The following is a 22121-nucleotide window of genomic DNA, read 5'->3' as shown; positions in this document are numbered from 1 at the left end:
AGCGTAAGGACATTTGTATCTTTGACTTACATTTAAGCAGAGCTAGTCTGCAACCGCACCTGACTCGGCAAGGAGTTTGATGGTATCATTAACTTAATATCTATAGTTTTTGGAGACTTGGCATTTTTGTATAAAAAAATAGTTTTAAAGCGATTAAATCACCTTATTTTTGCTTTCTTAATCTGTAAAGATCTTTGAACCATGATGACATTTAAGTGAAATGTATGTACAGTTGAATTTAATGTTAACATTGTTTAAAGATTAATAGCGTTGGGGGAAAAAATACAATAGCAGGTGTCTCATTGATATAATTTTATTGTGTGTGTAATACAGTTGAAGTCGGAAGTTTACATAAACTTAGGTTGGAGTCATTAAAACTCATTATTCAACCTCTCCACAAATTTCTTGTTAACAAACTACAGTTTTGGCAAGTCGGTTAGGACATCTACTTTGTGCATGACAATTAATTTTTCCAACAATTGTTTAGACAGATTATTTCACTTAATCTCAATTCCAGTGGGTCAGAAGTTTACATACAAAGTTGAATGTGCCTTTACACAGCTTGGAAAATTCCAGAAAATTATGTCATGGCTTTAGAAGCTTCTGATAGCAACAAGGAGGCCTACAAACCTGACTCAGTTACACCAGCTCTGCCAGGAGGAATGGGCCAAAATTCACCCAACATAGTGGGAAGCTTTTGGAAGGCTACCCGAAACATTTGACCCAAGTTAAACAATTTAAAGGCAATGCTACCAAATACTGAGTATGTAAACTTCTGACCCACTGGGAATGTGATAAAAGCTGAAAAAAATCATTCTCTCTACTATTATTCTGACATTTCACATTCTTAAAATAAAGTGGTGATCCTAACTGACCTAAGAGAGGGAATTTTTACTAGGATTAAATGTCAGGAATTGTGAAAAACTGAGTTTAAATGTATTTGGCTAAGGTGTATGTAAACTTCCGACTTCAACTGCACACACACACACCAATTCCAACAAAGAAAACAGTAGAAAAATCTTCATATACTACATTTGAATTACAGAACAGTCAGTTGGCAAAAAATACAAAAAGAAAAAAAGGCACAAAACTCTTTAATGGCCAATACAGTAATTCAGAAGACTATTGGAGAACAACTGATAAAACGGCATTCAGTCTTGGACATTTCAGAGAGCTATATTGACCATTTTAATTTAAATGTAGTTGATTATATTTACTGGGGACAGGAGACATGGCGGGAACTGTAGATATAAGTCTGAACCTGGACCCTGACACAGCACAAACACCCCCCTTCAGGGGCGGACTGGGACCAGAAATCGGCCGTGGCATTTAACACACTGGCCCATTAATTCCTTGAAGCTCCCACACAGGTAATCTTTTTTGCTTTAGGACCCATTATGATTATTCTACGATACACCCCAATTTAGCCAGGCCACCTGGGCTAAAGATGGACTAGCCCATCTGGCATTGGCCTGAATCGCCCTATTGCCAGTCCGCCTCTGACCCCCTTGCACTTTGCTAAACACATGGAGGACAAGGAGAGAAAGCAGAGGTCACTTTCAGGTGTTAGGACTTACTATTATGAGCTTGTTTGTGTGATTGGACAACCATTAGAATAACAATTTACATTTTGTACAGGATACCTATTTGTCCTTGAAGACTTGTTAGCTCCCCAAGCTAATGCCTAGGCATTTGAATAATAACTTGAATAATGCCGGAACATTCTAGCATCCAGGACCTGTACCACAGCACCCCCTTCAGGTTGGGAGGTTCTACTACAGGAGAGTAGACTTATTTAAAAAGGACAGTTCACCTGCAATAGAGGACTGCTTTGCTATTACACAATATAGTATCTTGTTATCTCACACATGGAGACTGTTCTTCATAAGGGGATACACACAAACACACAACAGTGGAATAAGAAAACAATTTAAAATGAAAACAAAATAAGAATTGATCCCGCAAAGGCGGAGGTGTTGCTAACATTTACGATAGCAAATTTCAATAAAAAAAATAAAAAAATAAGTTTTCGTCTTGAGCTTCTAGTCATGAAATCTATGCAGCCTACTCAGTCACTTTTTATAGCTACCGTTTACATATACAGCATTCCTCACTGAGTTCCCTGAATTCCTATCAGACCTTGTAGTCATGGCAGATATTATTCCAATTTTTGGTGACTTTAATATTCACATGGAAAAGTCCACAGACCCACTCCAAAAGGCTTTCGGAGCCATCATCGACTCAGTGCGTTTGCAATCGCAACAAATAATCTGCTCAGACCCCAACCAAGGATCATCAAAAGCCGTGCTATAAAAAAGCCGTGCTATAAATTCTCGGACAACTCAAAGATTCCTAAATTCCCTTCCAGACTCCCTCCACCTACCCAAGGACGTCAGAGTACAAAAATCAGTTAACCACCTAACCGAGGAACTCAATTTAACCTTGCGCAATACCCTAGATGCAGTCGCACCCCTAAAAACATTTGTCATAAGAAACTAGCTCCCTGGTATACAGAAAATACCCGAGCTCTGAAGCAAGCTTCCAGAAAATTTGAACAGAAATGGCGCCACACCAAACTGGAAGTCTTCCGACTAGCTTGGAAAGACTGTACCGTGCAGTATCAAAGAGCCCTCACTGCTGCTCGATCATCCTATTTTTCCAATTTAATTGAGGAAAATAAGAACAATCCCAAATGTATTTTTGATACTGTCGCAAAGCTAACTAAAAAGCAGCATTCCCCAAGAGAGGATGGCTTTCACTTCAGTAGTAATAAATTCATGAACTTCTTTGAGGAAAAGATCATAATCATTAGAAAGCAAATTACAGACTCCTCTTTAAATCTGCGTATTCCTCCAAAGCTCAGTTGTCCTGAGTCTGCAAAACTCTGCCAGGACCTAGGATCAAGGGAGCCCCTTACATTTTTTTAATACTATATCTCGACACATTGATGAAAATAATCATGGCCTCTAAACCTTCAAGCTGCATACTGGACCCTATTCCAACTAAACTACTGAAAGAGCTGCTTCCTGTGCTTGGCCCTCCTATGTTGAACATAATAAACGGCTCTCTATCCACCGGATGTGTACCAAACTCACTAAACGTGGCAGTAAAGCCTCTTGAAAAAGCCTAACCTTGACACAGAAAATATATAGGCCTGTATCAAATCTCCCATTCCTCTCAAATCTTAGAAAAAGCTGTTGCGCAGCAACTCGTTGCCTTCCTGAAGACAAACAATGTATACGAAATGCATCAGTCTGGTTGTAGACCCCATCATAGCACTGAGACTGCACTTGTGAAGGTGGTAAATGACCTTTTAATGGCATCAGACCGAGGCTCTGCATCTGTCCTCGTGCTCCTAGACCTTAGTGCTGCTTTTGATACCATTGATCACCACATTCTTTTGGAGATTGGAAACCCAAATTAGTCTACACGGACAAGGTCTGGCCTGGTTTAGATCTTATCTGTCGGATACATATCAGTTTGTCCTCTGACAAAATCAACTGTAAATTTCGGTGTTCCTCAAGGCTCCGTTTTAAGACCACTATTGTTTTCACTATATATTTTACTCTTGGTGATGTCATTCGGAAACATAATGTTAACTTTCACTGCTATGTGGACGACACACAGCTGTACATTTCGATGAAACATGGTGAAGCCCCAAAATCGCCCTACCTGGAAGCCTGTGTTTCAGACATAAGGAAGTGGATGGTGGCAAATGTTATACTTTTAAACTCTGACAAAACAGAGATGCTTGTACTAGGTCCCAAGAAACAAAGAGATCTTCTGTTGAATCTGACAAATAATCTTGATGGTTGTACAGTCGTCTCAAATAAAACTGTGAACGACCTCTGCGTTTCTCTGGACCCTGATCTCTCTTTTTACGAACATATCAACACTGTTTCAAAGACAGCTTTGTTCCATCTACGTAACATTGCAAATATCAGAAACTTAGTCCAAAAATGTTGAAAAATTAATCCATGCTTTTGTCACTTCTAGGTTAGACTACTGCAATGCTCTACTTTCCAGATACCCGGATAAAGCAATAAATAAACTTCAGTTAGTGCTAAACACAGCTGCTAGAATCTTGACTAGAACCAAAAGATTTGATCATATTACTCCAGTGCTAGCCTCTCTACACTGGCTTCCTGTTAAGCCTAGGGCTGATTAAGGTTTTACTGCTAACCTACAAAGCATTACATGGGCCTGCTCCTACCCATCTTTCCGATTTGGTCCTGCTGTAAATACCTACACGTACGCTACGGTCATAAGACGCAGACCTCCTTATTGTCCCTACAATTTCTAATCAAACAGCTGGAGGCAGGGCTTTCTCCTACAGAGCTCCATTTTTATGGAATGGTCTGCCTACCCATGTGAGAGACGCAGACTCGGTCTCAACCTTTTAAGTCTTTATTGAAGACTCATCTCTTCAGTAGGCCTATAATTGAGTGTAGTCTGGCCCAGGAGTGTGAAGGTGAACGGAAAGGCACTGGAGCAACGAGCCGCTCTTGCTGTCTCTGCCTGGCCAGTTCCCCTCTCTCCACTGGGATTCTCTGCCTCAAACCCTATTACAGGGGCTGAGTCACTGGCTTACTGGAGCTCTTCCATGCCGTCCCTAGGAGGGCTGCATCACTTGAGTGGGTTGAGTCACTGCGTGATCTTCCTGTCTGGGTTGGCGCCCCCCCTTGGGTTGTGCCGTGGGGGAGGTCTTTGTGGGTTATACTCGGCCTTGTCTCAGGATGGTAAGTTGGTGGTTGAAGATATCCCTCTAGTGGTGTGGGGGCTGTGCTTTGGCAAAGTTATATCCTGCCTGTTTGGCCCTGTCCGGGGGTATCGTCGGATGGGGCCACAGTGTCTCCTGACCCCTCCTGTCTCAGCCTCCAGTATTTATGCTGCAGTAGTTTGTGTCGGGGGGCTAGGGTCAGTCTGTTATATCTGGAGTATTTTCCCCGTCTTATCCGGTGTCCTGTGTGAATTTAAGTTTGCTCTCTCCAATTCTCTCTTTCTTTCTCTCTCTGAGGACCTGAGCCCTAGGAGCATGCCTCAGGACTACCTGGCCTGATGACTCCTTGCTGTCCCCAGTCCACCTGGTTGTGCTGCTGCTCCAGTTTCAACTGTTCTGCCTGCGGCTATGGAACCCTGACCTGTTCACCGGACGTGCTACCTGTCCCAGACCTGCTGTTTTCAACTCTCTAGAGACAGCAGGAGCGGTAGAGATACTCTGAATGATCGGCTATGAAAAGCCAACTGACATTTACTCCTGAGGTGCTGACCTGGTGCTGACCTGCACCCTCGACAACCACTGTGATTATTATCTGACCCTGCTGGTCATCTATGAACATTTGAACATCTTGGCCATGTTCTGTTACAATCTCCACCCGCCACATCCAGAAGAGGACTGGCCACCCCTCATAGCCTGGTTCCTCTCCAGGTTTCTTCCTAGGTTCTGGCCTTTCTAGGGAGTTTTTCCTAGCCACCGTGCTTCTACACCTGCATTGCTTGCCGTTTGTGGTTTTAGGCTGATGGAAGAAGCGCTATATAAATACATTTGAAATTTGATTGATTGATTTAACAATAAAAGCATAATTTCCAAACATACAGTATCATCCTCCTCATAATTTTATACTAAGAACATTAAAAAATAAAATAATATAAATACACTTTTTTTTCTTCTTTTCTTCTTGAACCCGTTTCTTTAGTCAAGAACAGCGAACCCAGCGCAGGGTTAGGGCAAGACTAGATCCTCTGAAGCAGCAGAATTAAATAATACCAGTCCGATAAATACCCTTTCCACACTATCGTGCCGAACCAAACCATACTGGCTCAGATATTTCCCTTTGACATCGTCCTGTCCAGCATGGTTCCAACAAGAATGCTTATCTCCGCTCAACTAGACTCAGAAGTGTGTGAAGGCTCAAACTGTCTTTTAAAAACACATGCAGTGCCTTCAGAAAGTCGTCACACCCCTGGACTTTTTCCACATTTTGTTGTTACAGCCTGAATTTAAAAATGGATTAAATAGGAGATGTCACTAGCCTACACATAATACCCCATAATGTCAAAGGTGAATTATGTTTTTTGAAATTTGTACAAATTATTAAAAAAATTAAAATCCCGAAATGTTAAGTATTCAACTCCTTTGTTATGGCAAGCCTAAAGTTCAGGAGTAAAAATGTGCTTAACAAGTCGCATGGACTCACTCTGTAATTATGGGGTTTGATGATTGAATGACTACTTCATATCTGTACCCCCACACATACAATTATCTGTAAAATCCCTCAGTCGAGCAGTGAATTCCAACCACAAAGACCAGGGAGGTTTTCAAGTGCCTCGCAAAGAAGGGCAACCATTGGTAGATTGGTAAAATAAATAAAAAGCAGACATTGAATATCCCTTTGAGGTGAAATTATGAATGACACTTTGGATGTTGTATCAATACACCCAGTCACTACAAAAGATACAGGAAAGTATTCGCTCTTTCAAACTACACTGTATATACAAATACTTGAATACTTTCTGAATGCACTGTATGTATTGTGCAGAGAAGCACAGCGTATTGGAAAATGTATGGCTATAGTTTAGACTCCGACATTGACAGGAAATAAATATTGATAACATGTATTTTACTCTGGCCGCAAAATCGTCCTGCTCTTTTAAAAGTTATTCAAAGCGTAGCTCAAGTCAAGTGTCCACGTTCCTATTGTCCCCAACTCTGCTCTCCTTTCAAACTACACTGTATATACACAGAGTTGAGTTGGTCTGATGAAACCAAGATCCAACTCTTCAGCCTGAATGCCAAGCGTCACGTCTAGAGGAAACCTGGCACCATCCCTACGGTGAAGCATGGTGGTAGCAGCAGCAACGACCCTAAGCACACAGCCAAGACAATGCAGGAGTGGCTTCGGGACAAGTCTCTGAATGTCCCAGCCAGTGTCCGGACTTGAACCCGATCGAACATCTCTGGAGAGACCTGAAAATAGCTGTGCAGCAACACTCCCCATCTAACCTGACAGAGCTTGAGAGGATCTGCAGAGAAGCACGGGAGAAAGTCCCCAAATACAGGTGTGCCAAGCTTGTAGCATCATACCCAAGAAGACTCTAGGCTGTAATCGCTGCCAAAGGTGCTTCATCAAAGTACTGAGTAAAGGGTCTGAATACTTACGTAAAATGTGAGTTTATTTGTAATACATTCACAAAAAAAACATTTAAAAAAAATTATGTTTTTTGCTTTGTCATTACGGGGTATTGTGTGTAGATTGATGAGGGGAATAAAAACAATTTCATCCATTTTAGAATAAGTCTGATGTAACAAGATGTGGACAGATGAATGGATCTGAATACTTTGAATGTATATACACCGTCTACCAGGGGACTCAGTTCCCAGAGGGCCGAGTGTCTACTGATATTCACTCCCCCCTTAAAGCGGGGGTGTCACATAGTAATCATAATAGACCTACAGTTCCCTCGACTGTGTCCAGCGCACTATTAAAAATCACTGAAATTAAAGCTGGACAGTCTGGGAGTATCGGAAATTCCCTAAACGATGGTCTGAGGACAATCTTGTTGCTAATTTTGACGGCGAGGAAATCTACTTCCAGTGCGGCCCTCCAGACTTCGTTGAAAACCGAACGTGGGCCCTGGGGGGGGAAATAATACTAGTAATTATAATTTATTTTTTTCAGACAGTATTTTTGAAAGTGGCGCTCATCCAATTGGGTACTAACGTCATCCATTTCATATGATATGTTTACGTTCTTCAAATGAGGGCGATTTACCCAAAAGCTTTGTACCGTCTGTCGACACTGACATCATCATTCACACGTTGCCGCCAATGGACGCGATCTTAGCGCTACCAAACTCCCAGGAAATTCACCCGCTGTTAGTTAATTTACTTTTGATCAAATTTAACCCTTAAAAAGACTAGATTCACCATCTCTGTAACACAGCTCTCAGGTCCGTTTGAAATTATATAATTTTTTAAAAATCAATGGGTGTATATCACATTATTTAAGTCAGAAAATAATTAACCAAATCGCAGATTTTCCCTTTAATACCCACAAGGCTAAACTAATCAGAAGTTAGCTCTGTGTCTTGTCTCATTTGGCTTTGGGTGCTACTGCTGGCTTTCAGAATGCTTTTTGCCTCATGCACATAACAGTCCTCTCCAGAAAGGAACTTCTGTATTTCTGGTGGCCATTCCATTTAAAAGAACACCACGGACATGGGAAAAATTCATAATGTCAATGTTTACAAACCAAACGTTAAGATTCCAGTAGTAATGAAAGCCGTAGATTGCAGGATACATTGAACAGTAGGGAACAATACAGTCCAAACAGAACAGTCCAATCCACAGATGAGTACTCAACTGACTGTTCTTTGGCAGGGTGATAAACTACACCCCTCCCTCTCTTCCAGAAGTGTTAGTAAGAGGCCACTGATGCGCTGCCAACGCATTGCACAAGGAAATGGGTTCAGGGCAGCACAAGATGAGACATTATGAGAACCATAGAAATGGTATCACTTCTATTCCAGAACAGACTTCTATTCCAGAACAGACTTCTATTCCAGAACGTTCAATAACAGACTTCTATTCTAGAACGTTCTAGAACAGACTTCTATTTCTCTGATGAGAACAGATTCCATATATACATATAGCTGCACCCAGGCAAGATTGAGGTATGTGGGTCTGGGCTCAGAGGAGGAGTGGGAAAACCGGTTGACCAGGGCCCCAGGCCAGTGGCACCATATTGGGGTGGCGGTTCAGAAAAAAAACAGCCATTTATTATTCTCCACTCAACTTTTTCACTCCGATGAGGAGCCGTGGAGGGGCTGAGAACAAGGGGAAGGAGGGTACAGTACACTGGGGCCGTGGAGGGGCTGAGAACAAGGGGAAGGAGGGTACAGTTACACTGGGGCCGTGGAAGGCCTGAGAACAAGGGGAAGGAGGGTACAGTACACTGGGACCGTGGAGGGCCTGAAACAAGGGGAAGGAGGGTACTACACTGGGGCCGTGGAGGGGCTGAGAACAAGGGGAAGGAGGGTACAGTACACTGGGGCCGTGGAGGGCCTGAGAACAAGGGGGAGGAGGGTGGCTGGAGTTTGATAGCTTCAATTTGGTCATCTTCACATTCCTTGAACCACAATCTCTCACGCACACACACACGACGTATCCTCTCTTGATTATTACCCTTCGCTACCCACTCCTTCCTCCCACAGTCACTGTCCAGTAACCACCTCTTCAGTCATCGTCCGGGACCTCTGTCTTGATGTCGCTGGGCACCCCGCCGGTCCGGGACAGAGCCAGGATGGTGTGGTTGACTGCTGCCATCTCCACGGCCAGAGAGATGGGGTCCTGGTGGTCAGTACCATCGTCCTGGAAGAAAAGGGGGGGGAGAAACATAGAAAGTAACACGTTTATATATAATTATTTTATTTAGAGGTCTGAGGGGGACTGATTTCTTCATCCCCCCCTCCTGCTGCTTTTCATAGCACTCCCCACTGGCTTCTTGTCTGACTCACGTAAGAACTGTGGCCCCAAACCCGACCGCAGGCTCGCAATGTTATTTTACATGTACGTTACGAGACTTGCTTTGCAGCTCCAGTCGAGCAATTTTGCCACCCTGAGCAAATTTAAAAAAATTGTCACTTTTTTTGTGCCAGAGATTGACGTGGTATTATCAACCAATACGTTATATATGTACACTACATGACCAAAAGTATGTTGGCACCTACTCTTCGAAAATCTCATTCCAAAATCATGGGCATTAATATAGAGTTGGTCCCCCCGTTTGCTGCTATAACAGCCTCCACTCTTCTGGGAAGGCTTTCCACTAGATGTTGGAACATTGCTGCGGGGACTTGCTTCTATTCAGCCACAAGAGCATTAGTGAGGTCAGGGACTGATGTTGTGCGATTAGGCCTGGCTCGCAGCCGGCGTTCCAATTTATCCCAAAGGTGTTAGATGGAGTTGAGGTCAGGATTCTACGTAGACTAGTCAAGTTCTTCTACAGCGATTGACACACTATTTCTGAATGGACCTCGCTTTGTACACGGGAGCATTGTCATACCGGAAAGGGCCTTCCCAAACTGTTGCCATAAAGTTGGAAGCGTTTCCACAGCTCCAGAGTCCAATGGTGGCGAGTTTTACGCCACTCCAACTGACGCTATATGCATTGCACATGGTGATCTTAGGCTTGTGTGCGAGTACTTGGCCATGGAAACCCCATTTCATTTAGCTCCCGACTAACAGTTGTGCTTCCAGAGGTCGTTTAAAACAGAGGACAGACGATTTTTTACGTGATACGCACTTCAGCACTTCGCGGTCCCGTTCTGTGAGCTTGTGTGGCCTACCACTTCTCGGCTGAGCCGTTGTTGCTCCTAGATGTTTCCACTTCACAATAACAGCACTTACAGTTGACAGGGGCAGCTGTAGCAGAGCATAAATTTGAGAAACTAACTTGTTGGAAAGGTGGCATCTTATGACGGTGCCACGTTGAAAGTCACGTAGCTCTTCAGTAAGGCCATTCTACTGCCATGTTTGTCTATGGAGATTGCATGTCTGTGTGCTCGATTTTATACAGGTGTGGCTGAAATAAACTCATTTGAAGGTGTGTCCACATACTTTTGTATATACAGTGTAGTTTGAAAGGGAGCAGAGTTGGGGACAATAGGAACGTGGACACATGACTTGAGCTACGCTTTGAATAACTTTAAAAGAGCAGGACGATTTGCGGGCAGAGTAAAATACATGATATCAATATTTATTTCCAGTCAATGTGGGAGCCTAAACTTTAGCCATACGTTTGCTCTGTTTTCTCTAAATAAGCTTTGTTGTACAATTAAAAAGGCCAAATACACTGCATCTCAAATATTTAGCAATAATAAACATATTTCAGAGTTTGTGTGTGTGTGTCAATGTAAATTGTCCGGTGGCGATTTTTATGAATTGTTCAGCAGTCTTATGGCTTGGGGGTAGAAGCTGTTGAGGAGCCTTTTGGTCCTAGACTTGGTGCTCCAGTACCGCCGTGCTGTAAAACAAGTCCTATATCGACATAACCTGAAAGGCCGCTCAGCAAGGAAGAAGCCACTGCTCCAAAACTGCCATAAAAAAGCCAGACTATGGTTTGCAACAAAGATCGTTCTTTTTGGAGAAATGTCCTCTGGTCTGATGAAAAAAAAATAGAACTGTTTGGCCATAATGACTATCGTTATGTTGAGGAAAAATGGGAGGCTTGCAAGCCGAAGAACACCATCACAACCGTGAAGCACAGGGGTGGCAACATCATGTTGTGGGGGTGCTTTGCTGCAGGAGGGACTGGTGCACTTCACAAAATAAATGGCATCATGAGGCAGGAAAATTATGTGGATATATTGAAGCAACATCTCAAGACATCAGTCAGGAAGTTAAAGCTTGGTCACAAATGGGTCTTCCAAATGGACAATGACCCCAAGCATACTTCCAAAGTTGTGGCAAAATGGCTTAAGGACAACAAAGTCAAGGTATTGGAGTGGCCATCATAAAGCCCTGACCTCAGTCCTATAGAACATTTGTGGGTAGAACTGAAAAAGTGTGTGCGTGCAAGGAGGCCTACAAACCTGACTCAGTTATACCAGCTCTGTCAGGAGGAATGGGCCAAAAGTCACCCTACTTATTCTGGGAAGCTTGTGGAAGGCTACCCAAAATGTTTGACCCAAGTTAAACAATTTTAAGGCAATTTAAAGACTTCTGACCCACTGGGAATGTGATGAAAGAAATAAAAGCTGAAATAAATCACTCTACTATTATTCTGACATTTCACATTCTTAAAATAAAGTGGTGATCCTAACTGACCTAAGAGAGGGAATTTTTACTATGATTAAATGTCAGGAATTGTGAAAAACTGAGTTTAAATGTATTTGGCTAAGGTGTATGTAAACTTCCGACTTCAACTGTAGGTCCTGGATGGCAGGAAACTTGACCCCAGAGATTTACTGGGCCATTCGCACTACCCTCTGTAGCTCCTTACGGTCAGAGGCCGAGCAGTTGCCATACCAGGCAGCGATGCAACCGGTCAGGATGCTCTCGATGGTGCAGCTGTAGAACCTTTTGAGGATCTGGGGTCCCATGCAAAATCTTTTCAGTCTCCTGAGGGGGAAAAGGTTTTGTCGTGCCCTCTTCACGACTCTTGGTATGTTTGGACCATGATAGTTTGTTGGTGATGTGGACACCAAGGAACTTGAAACTCTCGACCCGCTCCACTACAGCCCCGTCGATTTTAAATGGGGGCCTGTTTGGCCCACCTTTTCCTGTAGTCCACGATCAGCTTCTGTGTCTTTCTCACATTGAGGGAGAGATTTTTGTCCTGGAACCACCCTGCCAGTTCTCTGACCTCTCTATAGGCTGTCTCATCGTTGATCAGGCCTACCATTGTTGTGTCGTCAACAAACTTGTGTTTGTTGACGACACAAGAGTGTTGGAGTCGTGTTTGGCCACGCAGTCATGGGTGAAGAGGGAGTACAGGAAGGGACTAAGTACACACCCCTGATGGGCCCCAGTGTTAAGGATCAGCGTGGTAGACGTGTTGTTGCCTACTCTTACCACCTGGGGGCAGCCCGTCAGGAAGCCCAGGATCCAGGTGCAGAGGGAGGTGTTTAGTCCCAGAGTCCTTAGCTTAGTGGTGAGCTTCGTGGGCACTATGGTGTTGAACGCTGAGCTGTAGTCAGTCAATGAACAGCATTCTCACATTGGTGTTGCTTTTATCCAGGTGAGAAAGGGCAGTGTGGAGTGCAATAGATATTGCGTCATCTGTGGTTCTGTTGGGGCGGTATGTGAATTGGAGTGGGTCTAGGGTGTCCGGGAGGATGCTGTTGATGTGAGCCATGATCAGCCTTTCCAAGCACTTCATGGCTACCGACATGAGTGCCACTGTGCGGTAATCATTTAGGCAGGTTACCGTCGCTTCCTTGGGCACAGGGACTATGGTGGTCTGCTTGAAACATGTAGGTATTACAGACTCGGACAGGGAGATGTTGAAAATGTCAGTGAAGACACTTGACAGTTGGTCCACGCATGCTTTGAGTACACGTCCTGGTAGTCCGTTTGGCCCAGCGGCTTTGTGAATATGGACCTGTTGAAAGGTTTTGTTCACATCGGCTACGGAGAGCGTGACCACACAGTCATCCGGAACAGCTGGTGCTCTCGTGCATGCTTCAGTGTTGCTTGCCTCGAAGCGAGCATAAAAAAGGCATTTAGCTCGTCTGGTAGGCTCGCGTCTGGGCTTCCCTTCGTAGTCCGTAATAGTTTTCAAGCCCTGCCACATCTGCCGAGCGTCAGAGTCGGTGTAGTAGGATTTCAATCTTAAACCTGTATTGACGCTTTGCTTGTTTGATGGTTTGTCCGAGGGCATAGCAGGATTTCTTATAAGCGTCCGGATTAGTCTCCCGCTCCTTGAAAGCGGCAGCTTAGAAAAGTTAGGCGCAACAAAATTTAGGAGCAACAAAATTTGTTGTTGTTGAAGCGCATCTCCTGAAAAAAGATAAGTTTCCTTTCTGTGTCACCAAATGTCTGCATATACTGGTAAAGATACCAGGTTGTTAGTATGGCTGCATGATATGGGTAAAATTATTAACTTGTTGTTCTTTATGCTTCATAAGGTTAAACATGTTTATTTAATTTATTTTTACTCTTGATGAAGTACCGCGATCTCATTTGCTCATTACCGTAATGCGGTCTAATCTACAGTAACGTGGATCTGATTATCGAAATGCATCAATGATAAAATATTCATAGAATAATATGACATAATTCTAAATATTTGAGCATAAAATCTCATTTGCTCTTTATATTGGTGTACTTTGGAAAAAATATGAATATTAGTTTAAAATGAATTATATGAACATGGCACAAGTTACGGTAATCAGAACTGATTAAAATGAAAATACACAGTGACTATACAAAACATTAGGAACACCTGCTCTTTCCATGACCGACCAACCAGGTGAAACTCAATATTAAAAGAAAGGTGTTTGGTATACTCAGTGTAATCAAAATGTTATTTTATGAAACGTTGATGTAATAACTTGTGTATCTTACGGTGTTACGGTAAAGACATTTTGGAAAATCTGCACAAATAAATTCAAATCTGAACAGGTAAGAAGATTCATTTAACAGACAATAACTAGATGGTATTTTATCTATTACAAAAATGCATTTAAAAAAAAAAAATTGACCAAGAGTAATACCAATATTGTGAGAATCACCCATGCCATTCTGGTCCGTTTCCAACTGTTTGAAAAGCATGTTAGCCATTCTGGTCCGTTTCCAACTGTTTGAAAAGCATGTTAGCCTGTCCACTTTGTTCATATGTTGAAATCAAGAGGCCAACCTTATTTCTCAGAATTAGTTGTCAATTCATTTTATAAATTGTGTTTTATGCGTGTTGCACATTTATAAAAAAACAGACTACACAGCTAGTATAACAGTCATTGGCTAGAATACTGCTTGCTACATGGCACCATAATGCTGCGGGAGACAAACCGATAATTCATTTTCCACAATCAATGTTCATTAATACTCTGGTTTTAGTAGAGTCTGTTCTGTACGCAACTTGAGGAGTTGAGACATAAGGGTATCGCTAGAAAAGTTGACTTCTCTATCACAGTAAAATAACGTCTCTTTCATCTTTGTTGTTGTGAGTGGAAGGTGGAGAGGCTGTGTGTGTGTAAACCGAAACCAAGAGGTTTCACTCTTCGCCAAAATCTGTGCGTTTCTATGGCTTATTATGGACCTAAGCTTGGTCGCCTGTTTTCCCCGACTTTGGGGACAACGACTCCCATTGTTAGGGCAGAGACATGATTATCTCGTCATTATATACAGATCTCTGGTGTGAATTGGAAGGTGTACACAGCACAGAGGAGCGAAGAAGACCAGACCAAAAAGACAACATTAGAATAAGAGGACATAAACAATAATTACAAAAATGTACTTGACTCTTGCGATACAATATTCCAAATGCCTGTGCAAAAAAATATACATTTAAATTAATTTGATATCGCCCAGCCCTAAGAGGTAGGCTAGTGAACATGAATCAACCTGTGACTAGGACCTCCGCTTCTAATTCCCTAGATGACAACTACTCTAAAACACAATCTGCGGGACTAAACAAATATTTTCATCCTAAAGTTGTCTGCCTGACTGCCCGCTCCCACCCGTAGAATTAAAAATGTCAACCGCGCCACAATGACATCTGTCAGGGCCCGTGGGTCCGGCGGACATCCCACAGGAATGCAGCTCTCTCTCCTTTCAATTGCATTTTTTGTCAGAAATGTACTAAATAAATACAGTTTGATTTGGTTCTGGCTCCATACCTGTGTGGGTGAAGTGGGCTCTAGCCTGTAGAAGCCAAAGGGTCTGGCCATGGGTCTCTTGTCGAAGTAGGCCAGGTCACAGGCCTGTTCTGTGTAGTCGCCTCCATCGATGTCGTCGCTGTTCGAGTGTCCTCCGGGACTCTGGACGTCTATCCAATGGCTCTCCAGGATTGTGGCTTCTTGGGAAAACAAGAGCGTTGGTTATTATGACACAAAAACATTCCTTACCCTTGGATACTTCCACTGGTGACTATCCAGGAGGACAAAGACAAAGGAGCATCCCGTTTCTGCATAGATCTCCGTATTTAGTGACGGGGCATACGAACAGGCTTACGTCCCGGGCGTAAATCGCCATCATCAGAGTCTGACCTAGTCAACTCCCCACAACTTCCTTAGTGTTACGGTCGGTGACCTCCAGCCAGGTGAAAGGTCATGACACCCAGTGGATGGTTATGTCACGACATGAACAATCTTACCACAGTTGGAATCTAGAATTCTCAAGGGAACACCACAGCTGTATACATAGGGAAAATCAATCAATTAAATATATTTTATAATGCCGTTTTTACATCAGCAGTTAACAGATACCCAATCTAAACCCCAAACAGCAAGCAATGCAGAGGCAGAAACACAGGTAGCAGGAAAAACTTCCAAGATGGAAGAAACCTAGAGAGGAACCAGGCTGAGGACTGGCCAGTCCTCTTCTGGCTGTACATGGTAGACCAGAGGAACCAGGCTCTGAGGACTGGCCAGTCCTCTTCTGGCTGTACAGGGTAGACCAGAGGAACCAGGCTCCGAGGACTGGCCAGTCCTCTTCTGGCTGTACATGGTAGACCAGAGGAACCAGGCTCCGAGGACTGGCCAGTCCTCTTCTGGCTGTACATGGTAGACCAGAGGAACCAGCCTCCGAGGACTGGCCAGTCCTCTTCTGGCTGTACAGGGTAGACCAGAGGAACCAGGCTCTGAGGACTGGCCAGTCCCTCTTCTGGCTGTACAGGGTAGACCAGAGGAACCAGGCTCTGAGGACTGGCCAGTCCTCTTCTGGCTGTACAGGGTAGACCAGAGGAACCAGGATATGAGGACTGGCCAGTCCTCTTCTGGCTGTCAGGGTAGACCAGAGGAACCAGGCTCTGAGGACTGGCCAGTCCTCTACTGGCTGTACAGGGTAGACCAGAGGAACCAGGATATGAGGACTGGCCAGTCCTTACTGGCTGTACTGAGATTTCTACGGGGGAGAAAGGGGGCCGTAGGACTAACCATCTAAACACAGAAACATGCAGCCAGGCTAATAGAAGAAATAGATAAATGGATGGCAGTGAAACAAACTGATGTCCTGCTGAAATCTTCATTGTACCAACGACGACAGAGAAACCCAGCCACGTTACCAAACGACGACAGAGAAACCAGCCACGTTACCAAACGACGACAAAGAAACCCAGCCCACGTAACCAACGACGACAAGAGAAACCCAGCCCACGTTACCAACGACGACAAAGAAACCCAGCCCACGTAACCAACGGACGACAGAGAAACCAGCCACGTAACCAACGACGATCAGAGAACCCAGCCCACGTAACCAACGACGACAGAAGAAACCCAGCCCACGTAACCAACGACGACAGAGAAACCCAGCCCACGTAACCAACGACGACAGAGAACCCAGCCACGTACCAACGACGACAGAGAAACCCAGCCCACGTTACAAGACGACAGAGAAACCAGCCCACGTTACCAACGACGACAGAGAAACCCAGCCCACGTTACCAACGACGACAGAGAAAACCCAGCCCACGTTACCAACGACGAACAGAGAAACCCAGCCCACGTTACCAACGACGACAGAAGAAACCCGCCCACGTTACCAACGACGACAGAGAACCCAGCCCACATGAACCAAACGACGACACAGAAACCCAGCCCACGTAACCAACGACGACAGAGAAACCCAGCCCACGTTAACCGACGACAGAGAAACCCAGCCCACGTTACCAACGACGACAGAGAAAACCCAGCCCACGTTACCAACGACGACAGAGAAACCCAGCCCACGTTACCAACGACGACAGAGAAACCCAGCCCACGTAACAACGACGACAGAGAAACCCAGCCCACGTTACCAACGACAACAGAAACCACCCACGTTACCAACGACGACAGAGAAACCCAGCCCACGTAACCAACGACGACAGAGAAACCCAGCCCACGTTACAACGACGACAGAGAAACCCAGCCCACGTACCAACGACGACAGAGAAACCCAGCCCCACGTTACCAACGACGACAGAGAAACCCAGCCCACGTTACCACGACGACAGAGAAACCCCAGCCACACGTTACCAACGACGACAGAGAAACCCAGCCCGTTACAACGACGACAGAGACCCAGCCACGTTACCATATTAGCTCGTCTCTTGATCTCCTTGCGTCGGTTGGCAAAACCAGTTGTAGACTTTTAGAGAGCTGACTCTCTCCAGGTCGATAGCTTCTTCCCTGAAATAAAACAACATTCAGGAGATTAGATCATTCCAAACAGTAAATTATATTCCAAAGGGCAAAGTACACTGGAAAAAAATTAACTCAACAGGAAAGTCTTGTTGGAATGTTTCATGAGCTGAAATTAAAAAAAAATCCAGAAAAGTTCCATACGCACAAAAAGCTTATTTCTCTGAAATGTTGCACACTCATTTGTTTTACATCCCTGTTAGTGAGCATTTCTCTTTTACCAAGAAAAACCATTAGACTTGAAAGGTGTGGCAATATAAGAAGCTTGTATGTCAGGTGTATGGGATCGTGCTGACTGATGTCAACGCTGTGGAGGTGGGCTGATGCTATGGGCAGGCATAAGTTACGGACAACGAGCACAATTGCCATTTTATCGATTGCAATTTGAATGCACAGAGATACGTGGACGAGATCCTGAGGCCCGTTGTCGTGCCATTCATCCACCTACATCGCTCATGTTTCAGCATGTTAATGTACGGCCCCATGTCTCAAGGATCTGTACACAATTCCCTGGAAGCTGAAGATGTCTCAGTTCTTTCATGGCCTGCTACTCACCAGACATGTCACCTGTTGAGCATGTTTGGGATGCTCTGGATTGTCGTGTACGACAGTGTATTCCAGTTCCCACCAATATCCAGCAACTTCGCACAGCCATTGAAGAGGAGCGGGACAACATTCCACAGGCCACAATCAACAGCCTGATCAACTCTATGTGAAGGAGATGTGTTGCGCTGCATGAGGCAAATGGCGGTCACACCAAGATACTGACTGGTTTTCTGATCCATACCCCTACCTCTTTTTAATCAGTACCTGTGGCCAACAGTACCTGTGGCCAACAGTACCTGTGGCCACAGTACCTGTGGCCAACAGTACCTGTGGCCAACAGTACCTGTGGCCAACAGTAACTGAGGCACATACAGTACCTGTGGCCAACAGTACCTGTGGCCAACAGTACCTGTGGCCAACCAGTACCTGTGGCAACAGTACCTGTGCCAACAGTACCTGTGGCCAACAGTACCTGTGGCCACAGTACCTGTGGCCAACAGATGCATATCTGTATTCCCAGTCATGTGAAATCCATAGATTAGAGCCTTAATTTATTTTAAATGACTGATTTCCTCATATGAACTGTAACTCAGTAAAATATTTTAAATATTGTAACTTGAAATTGTAGGATGTTGCGTTTATATCTTTGTTCAGTTTACATTTTTTTGTACATTTAGGTATTTTACAGACTCATATCCAGAGCGACTTACAGTTAGTGCTTTCAACTTAAGGTAGCTGGGCAGGACAACCACACACTACAGTCAACAGGTAGCTGGACAGGACAACCACTACACTCACAGGTAGCTGGGCAGGACAACCACTACAGTCACAGGTAGCTGGGCAGGACAACCACACACTAACAGTCACAGGTAGCTGGACAGGACAACCACTACAGTCACAGGTAGCTGGGAAGGACAACCACTACATTCACAGGTAAGCTGGGCAGGACAACCACTACACTGCAGTCACAGGTAGCTGGGCAGGACAACCACTACACTACAGTCACAGGTAGCTGGGAGGACAACCACTACAGTCACAGGTAGCTGGGCAGGACAACCACTACAGTCACAGGTAGCTGGGCAGGACAACCACACACTACAGTCACAGGTAGCTGGACAGGACAACCACACACTACAGTCACAGGTAGCTGGACAGGACAACCACAACTACAGTCACAGGTAGCTGGACAGGACAACCACTACAGTCACAAGGTAGCTGGAGCATCAGCACAGGTAGCTGGGCAGGAACAACCACTACACTACAGTCACAGGTAGCTGGGCAGGACAACCACTACACTACAGTCACAGGTATGCTGGCGGGAACACACTACACTCAGTCAGGTAGCTGGACAGGACAAACCACTCACTACAATCACAGGTAGCTGGACAGGACAACCACTACACTACAATCACAGGTAGCTGGACAGGACAACCACTACACTACAACACAGGTAGCTGGACAGGACAACCACTACAGTCACAGGTAGCTGGACAGGACAACCACTACAGTCACAGGTAGCTGGACAGGACAACCACTACAGTCACAGGTAGCTGGACAGGACAACCACTACATTCACAGGTAGCTGGGCAGGACAACCACTACACTACAGTCACAGGTAGCTGGACAAGGACAACCACCACACTACAGTCACAGTAGCTGGGCAGGACAACCACTACACTACAGTCACAGGTAGCTGGGTAGGACAACCACTACACTACAATCACAGGTAGCTGGGTAGGACAACCACTACACTACAGTCACAGGTAGCTGGACAGGACAACCACTACACTACAGTCACAGGTAGCTGGACAGGACAACCACTAACCTACAGTCACAGGTAGCTGGACAGGAAACCACTACACTACAGTCCAGCGGTAGCTGGACAGGACAACCACAGGTAGCTGGACAGGAACAACCACTACACTACAGTCACAGGTAGCTGGAAGGACAACCACTACACTACAGTCACAGGTAGCTGGACAGGACACACACTACACTACAGTCACAGGTAGCTGGACAGGACAACCACTACAGTCACAGGTAGCCGGACAGGACAACCACTACAGTCACAGGTAGCCGGACAGGACAACCACTACAGTCACAGGTAGCCGGACAGGACAACACTACAGTCACAAGGTAGCTGGACAGGACAACCACTACACTACAGTCACAGGTAGCTGGGCAGGACAACCACTACACTACATTCACAGGTAGCTGGACAGGACAACCACTACATAAGTCACAGGTAGCTGGACAGGACAACCACTAACACTACAGTCACAGGTAGCTGGGCAGGACAACCAACTACACTACAGTCACAGGTAGCTGGACAGGACCACCACTACACTACATTCACAGGTAGCTGGACAGGACAAACCACTACACTACAGTCACAGGTAGCTGGACAGGACACGCACTCACTACAGTCACAGGTAGCTGGACAGGACAACCACTACACTACAGTCACAGGTAGCTGGACAGGAACAACCACTACACTACAGTCACAGGTAGCTGGACAGGACAACCACTACTACAGTCACAGTGTAGCTGGACAGGACAACCACTACACTACAGTCACAGGTAGCTGGACAGGACAACCACTACACTACAGTCACAGGTAGCTGGACCAGGACACCATACACTACAGTCACAGGTAGCTGGACAGGACAACCACTACACTACAGTCACAGTAGCTGGGTAGGAACACCACTAACAGTCACAGGTAGCTGGGCAGGACAACCATTACACTACAGTCACAGGTAGCTGGACAGGACAACCACTACACTACAGTCAGGTAGCTGGACAGGACAACCACTACACTACAGTCACAGGTAGCTGGACAGGACAACCACTACACTAGTCACAGTTTAGCTGGACAGGACAACCACTACACTAGTCACAGGTAGCTGGGTAGCAACCACTAACACTACAGTCACAGTTAGCTGGACAGGACAACCACTACACTACAGTCACAGTAAGTAGTAAAGCATCCATTCACTAAAATCAGGTGTAGTAACAAAGGCCAGTACAACCAGTAAGGTGGAACAGATACCTGGTTTCTGGATGACAGCGTTGCAGGCGTTAGAGATCTCCTCTCTCTTAGCTTCATCGGGGTACTGGTTGTCATTGAAGTAGCTGAGGAGAAAGAGGCGGCCATCTCAAACACAGATCTAGTCGGCGTTCCAAATAGCACCCTATTCCCTATGTAGTGCACTGCTTTAGACCAGAGTCCTCTCCACCCTATCCCTATGTAGTGCAACTGTTTAGACCAAGAGCCCTCTCACCCTATCCCTATGTAGTGCACTGCTTTAGACCAGAGCCCTCTCCACCCTATCCCCTATGTAGTGCACTGGCTTTAGACCAGAGTCCTCTCACCCTATCCCCTATGTAGTGCACTGCTTTAGACCAGAAGTCCTCTCCACCTATCCCTATGTAGTGCACTGCTTTAGACCAGAGTCCTCTCCACCTTATCCCCTATGTAGTGCACTGCTTTAGACCAGAGTCCTCTCCACCCTATCCCCTATGTAGTGCACTGCTTTAGACCAGAGCCCTCTCCACCCTAGCCCTCCTCTCCTTAAGTCATCTATGCTCTCTCTCCCTCTCCTCATCACAGCAGACATTACTTCCTCCGGGTAAAGATGCTCTCCTCTCACCCTCTGCTCGCTCCTCACCTCTCCATCACAGCCAGAACATTCTTTCCTCCCAGGTAAAACGACTTCCTCTGCGTAGCA

General features: G+C 45.2%; 1 protein-coding gene and 1 long non-coding RNA gene across 2 annotated transcripts in view; both read right to left on the bottom strand.

Annotated features, from left to right (window-relative positions):
• Positions 1-297: 297 nt before the first annotated feature.
• Positions 298-22121, bottom strand: part of LOC112073573 (homeobox-containing protein 1-like) — a 36203-nt gene continuing 14379 nt past the window's right edge. The window contains exons 4-5 of the mRNA XM_024140847.2: positions 15343-15542; positions 298-9370 (exon numbers count right to left, since the gene is read on the bottom strand). Of these exons, the coding sequence (XP_023996615.2) occupies positions 9236-9370; positions 15343-15542 (335 nt within the window). The 3' untranslated portion in view covers positions 298-9235. The remainder of the gene's footprint in view (positions 9371-15342; positions 15543-22121) is intronic.
• LOC112073574 (uncharacterized) lies at positions 17738-22091 on the bottom strand. The gene is made up of 3 exons (XR_002894568.2): positions 22062-22091; positions 21443-21525; positions 17738-17832 (listed from the first exon to the last, which is right to left on the bottom strand). It is a non-coding gene; the product is annotated as an uncharacterized lncRNA (long non-coding RNA).

Source organism: Salvelinus sp. IW2-2015, unplaced genomic scaffold, assembly GCF_002910315.2.
Source record: "Salvelinus sp. IW2-2015 unplaced genomic scaffold, ASM291031v2 Un_scaffold2302, whole genome shotgun sequence".
Classification (NCBI taxonomy): domain Eukaryota; kingdom Metazoa; phylum Chordata; class Actinopteri; order Salmoniformes; family Salmonidae; genus Salvelinus; species Salvelinus sp. IW2-2015.
The sequence above is the reverse complement of the archived record's forward strand: the minus strand, read 5'-3'. Positions and strand labels throughout refer to the sequence as shown.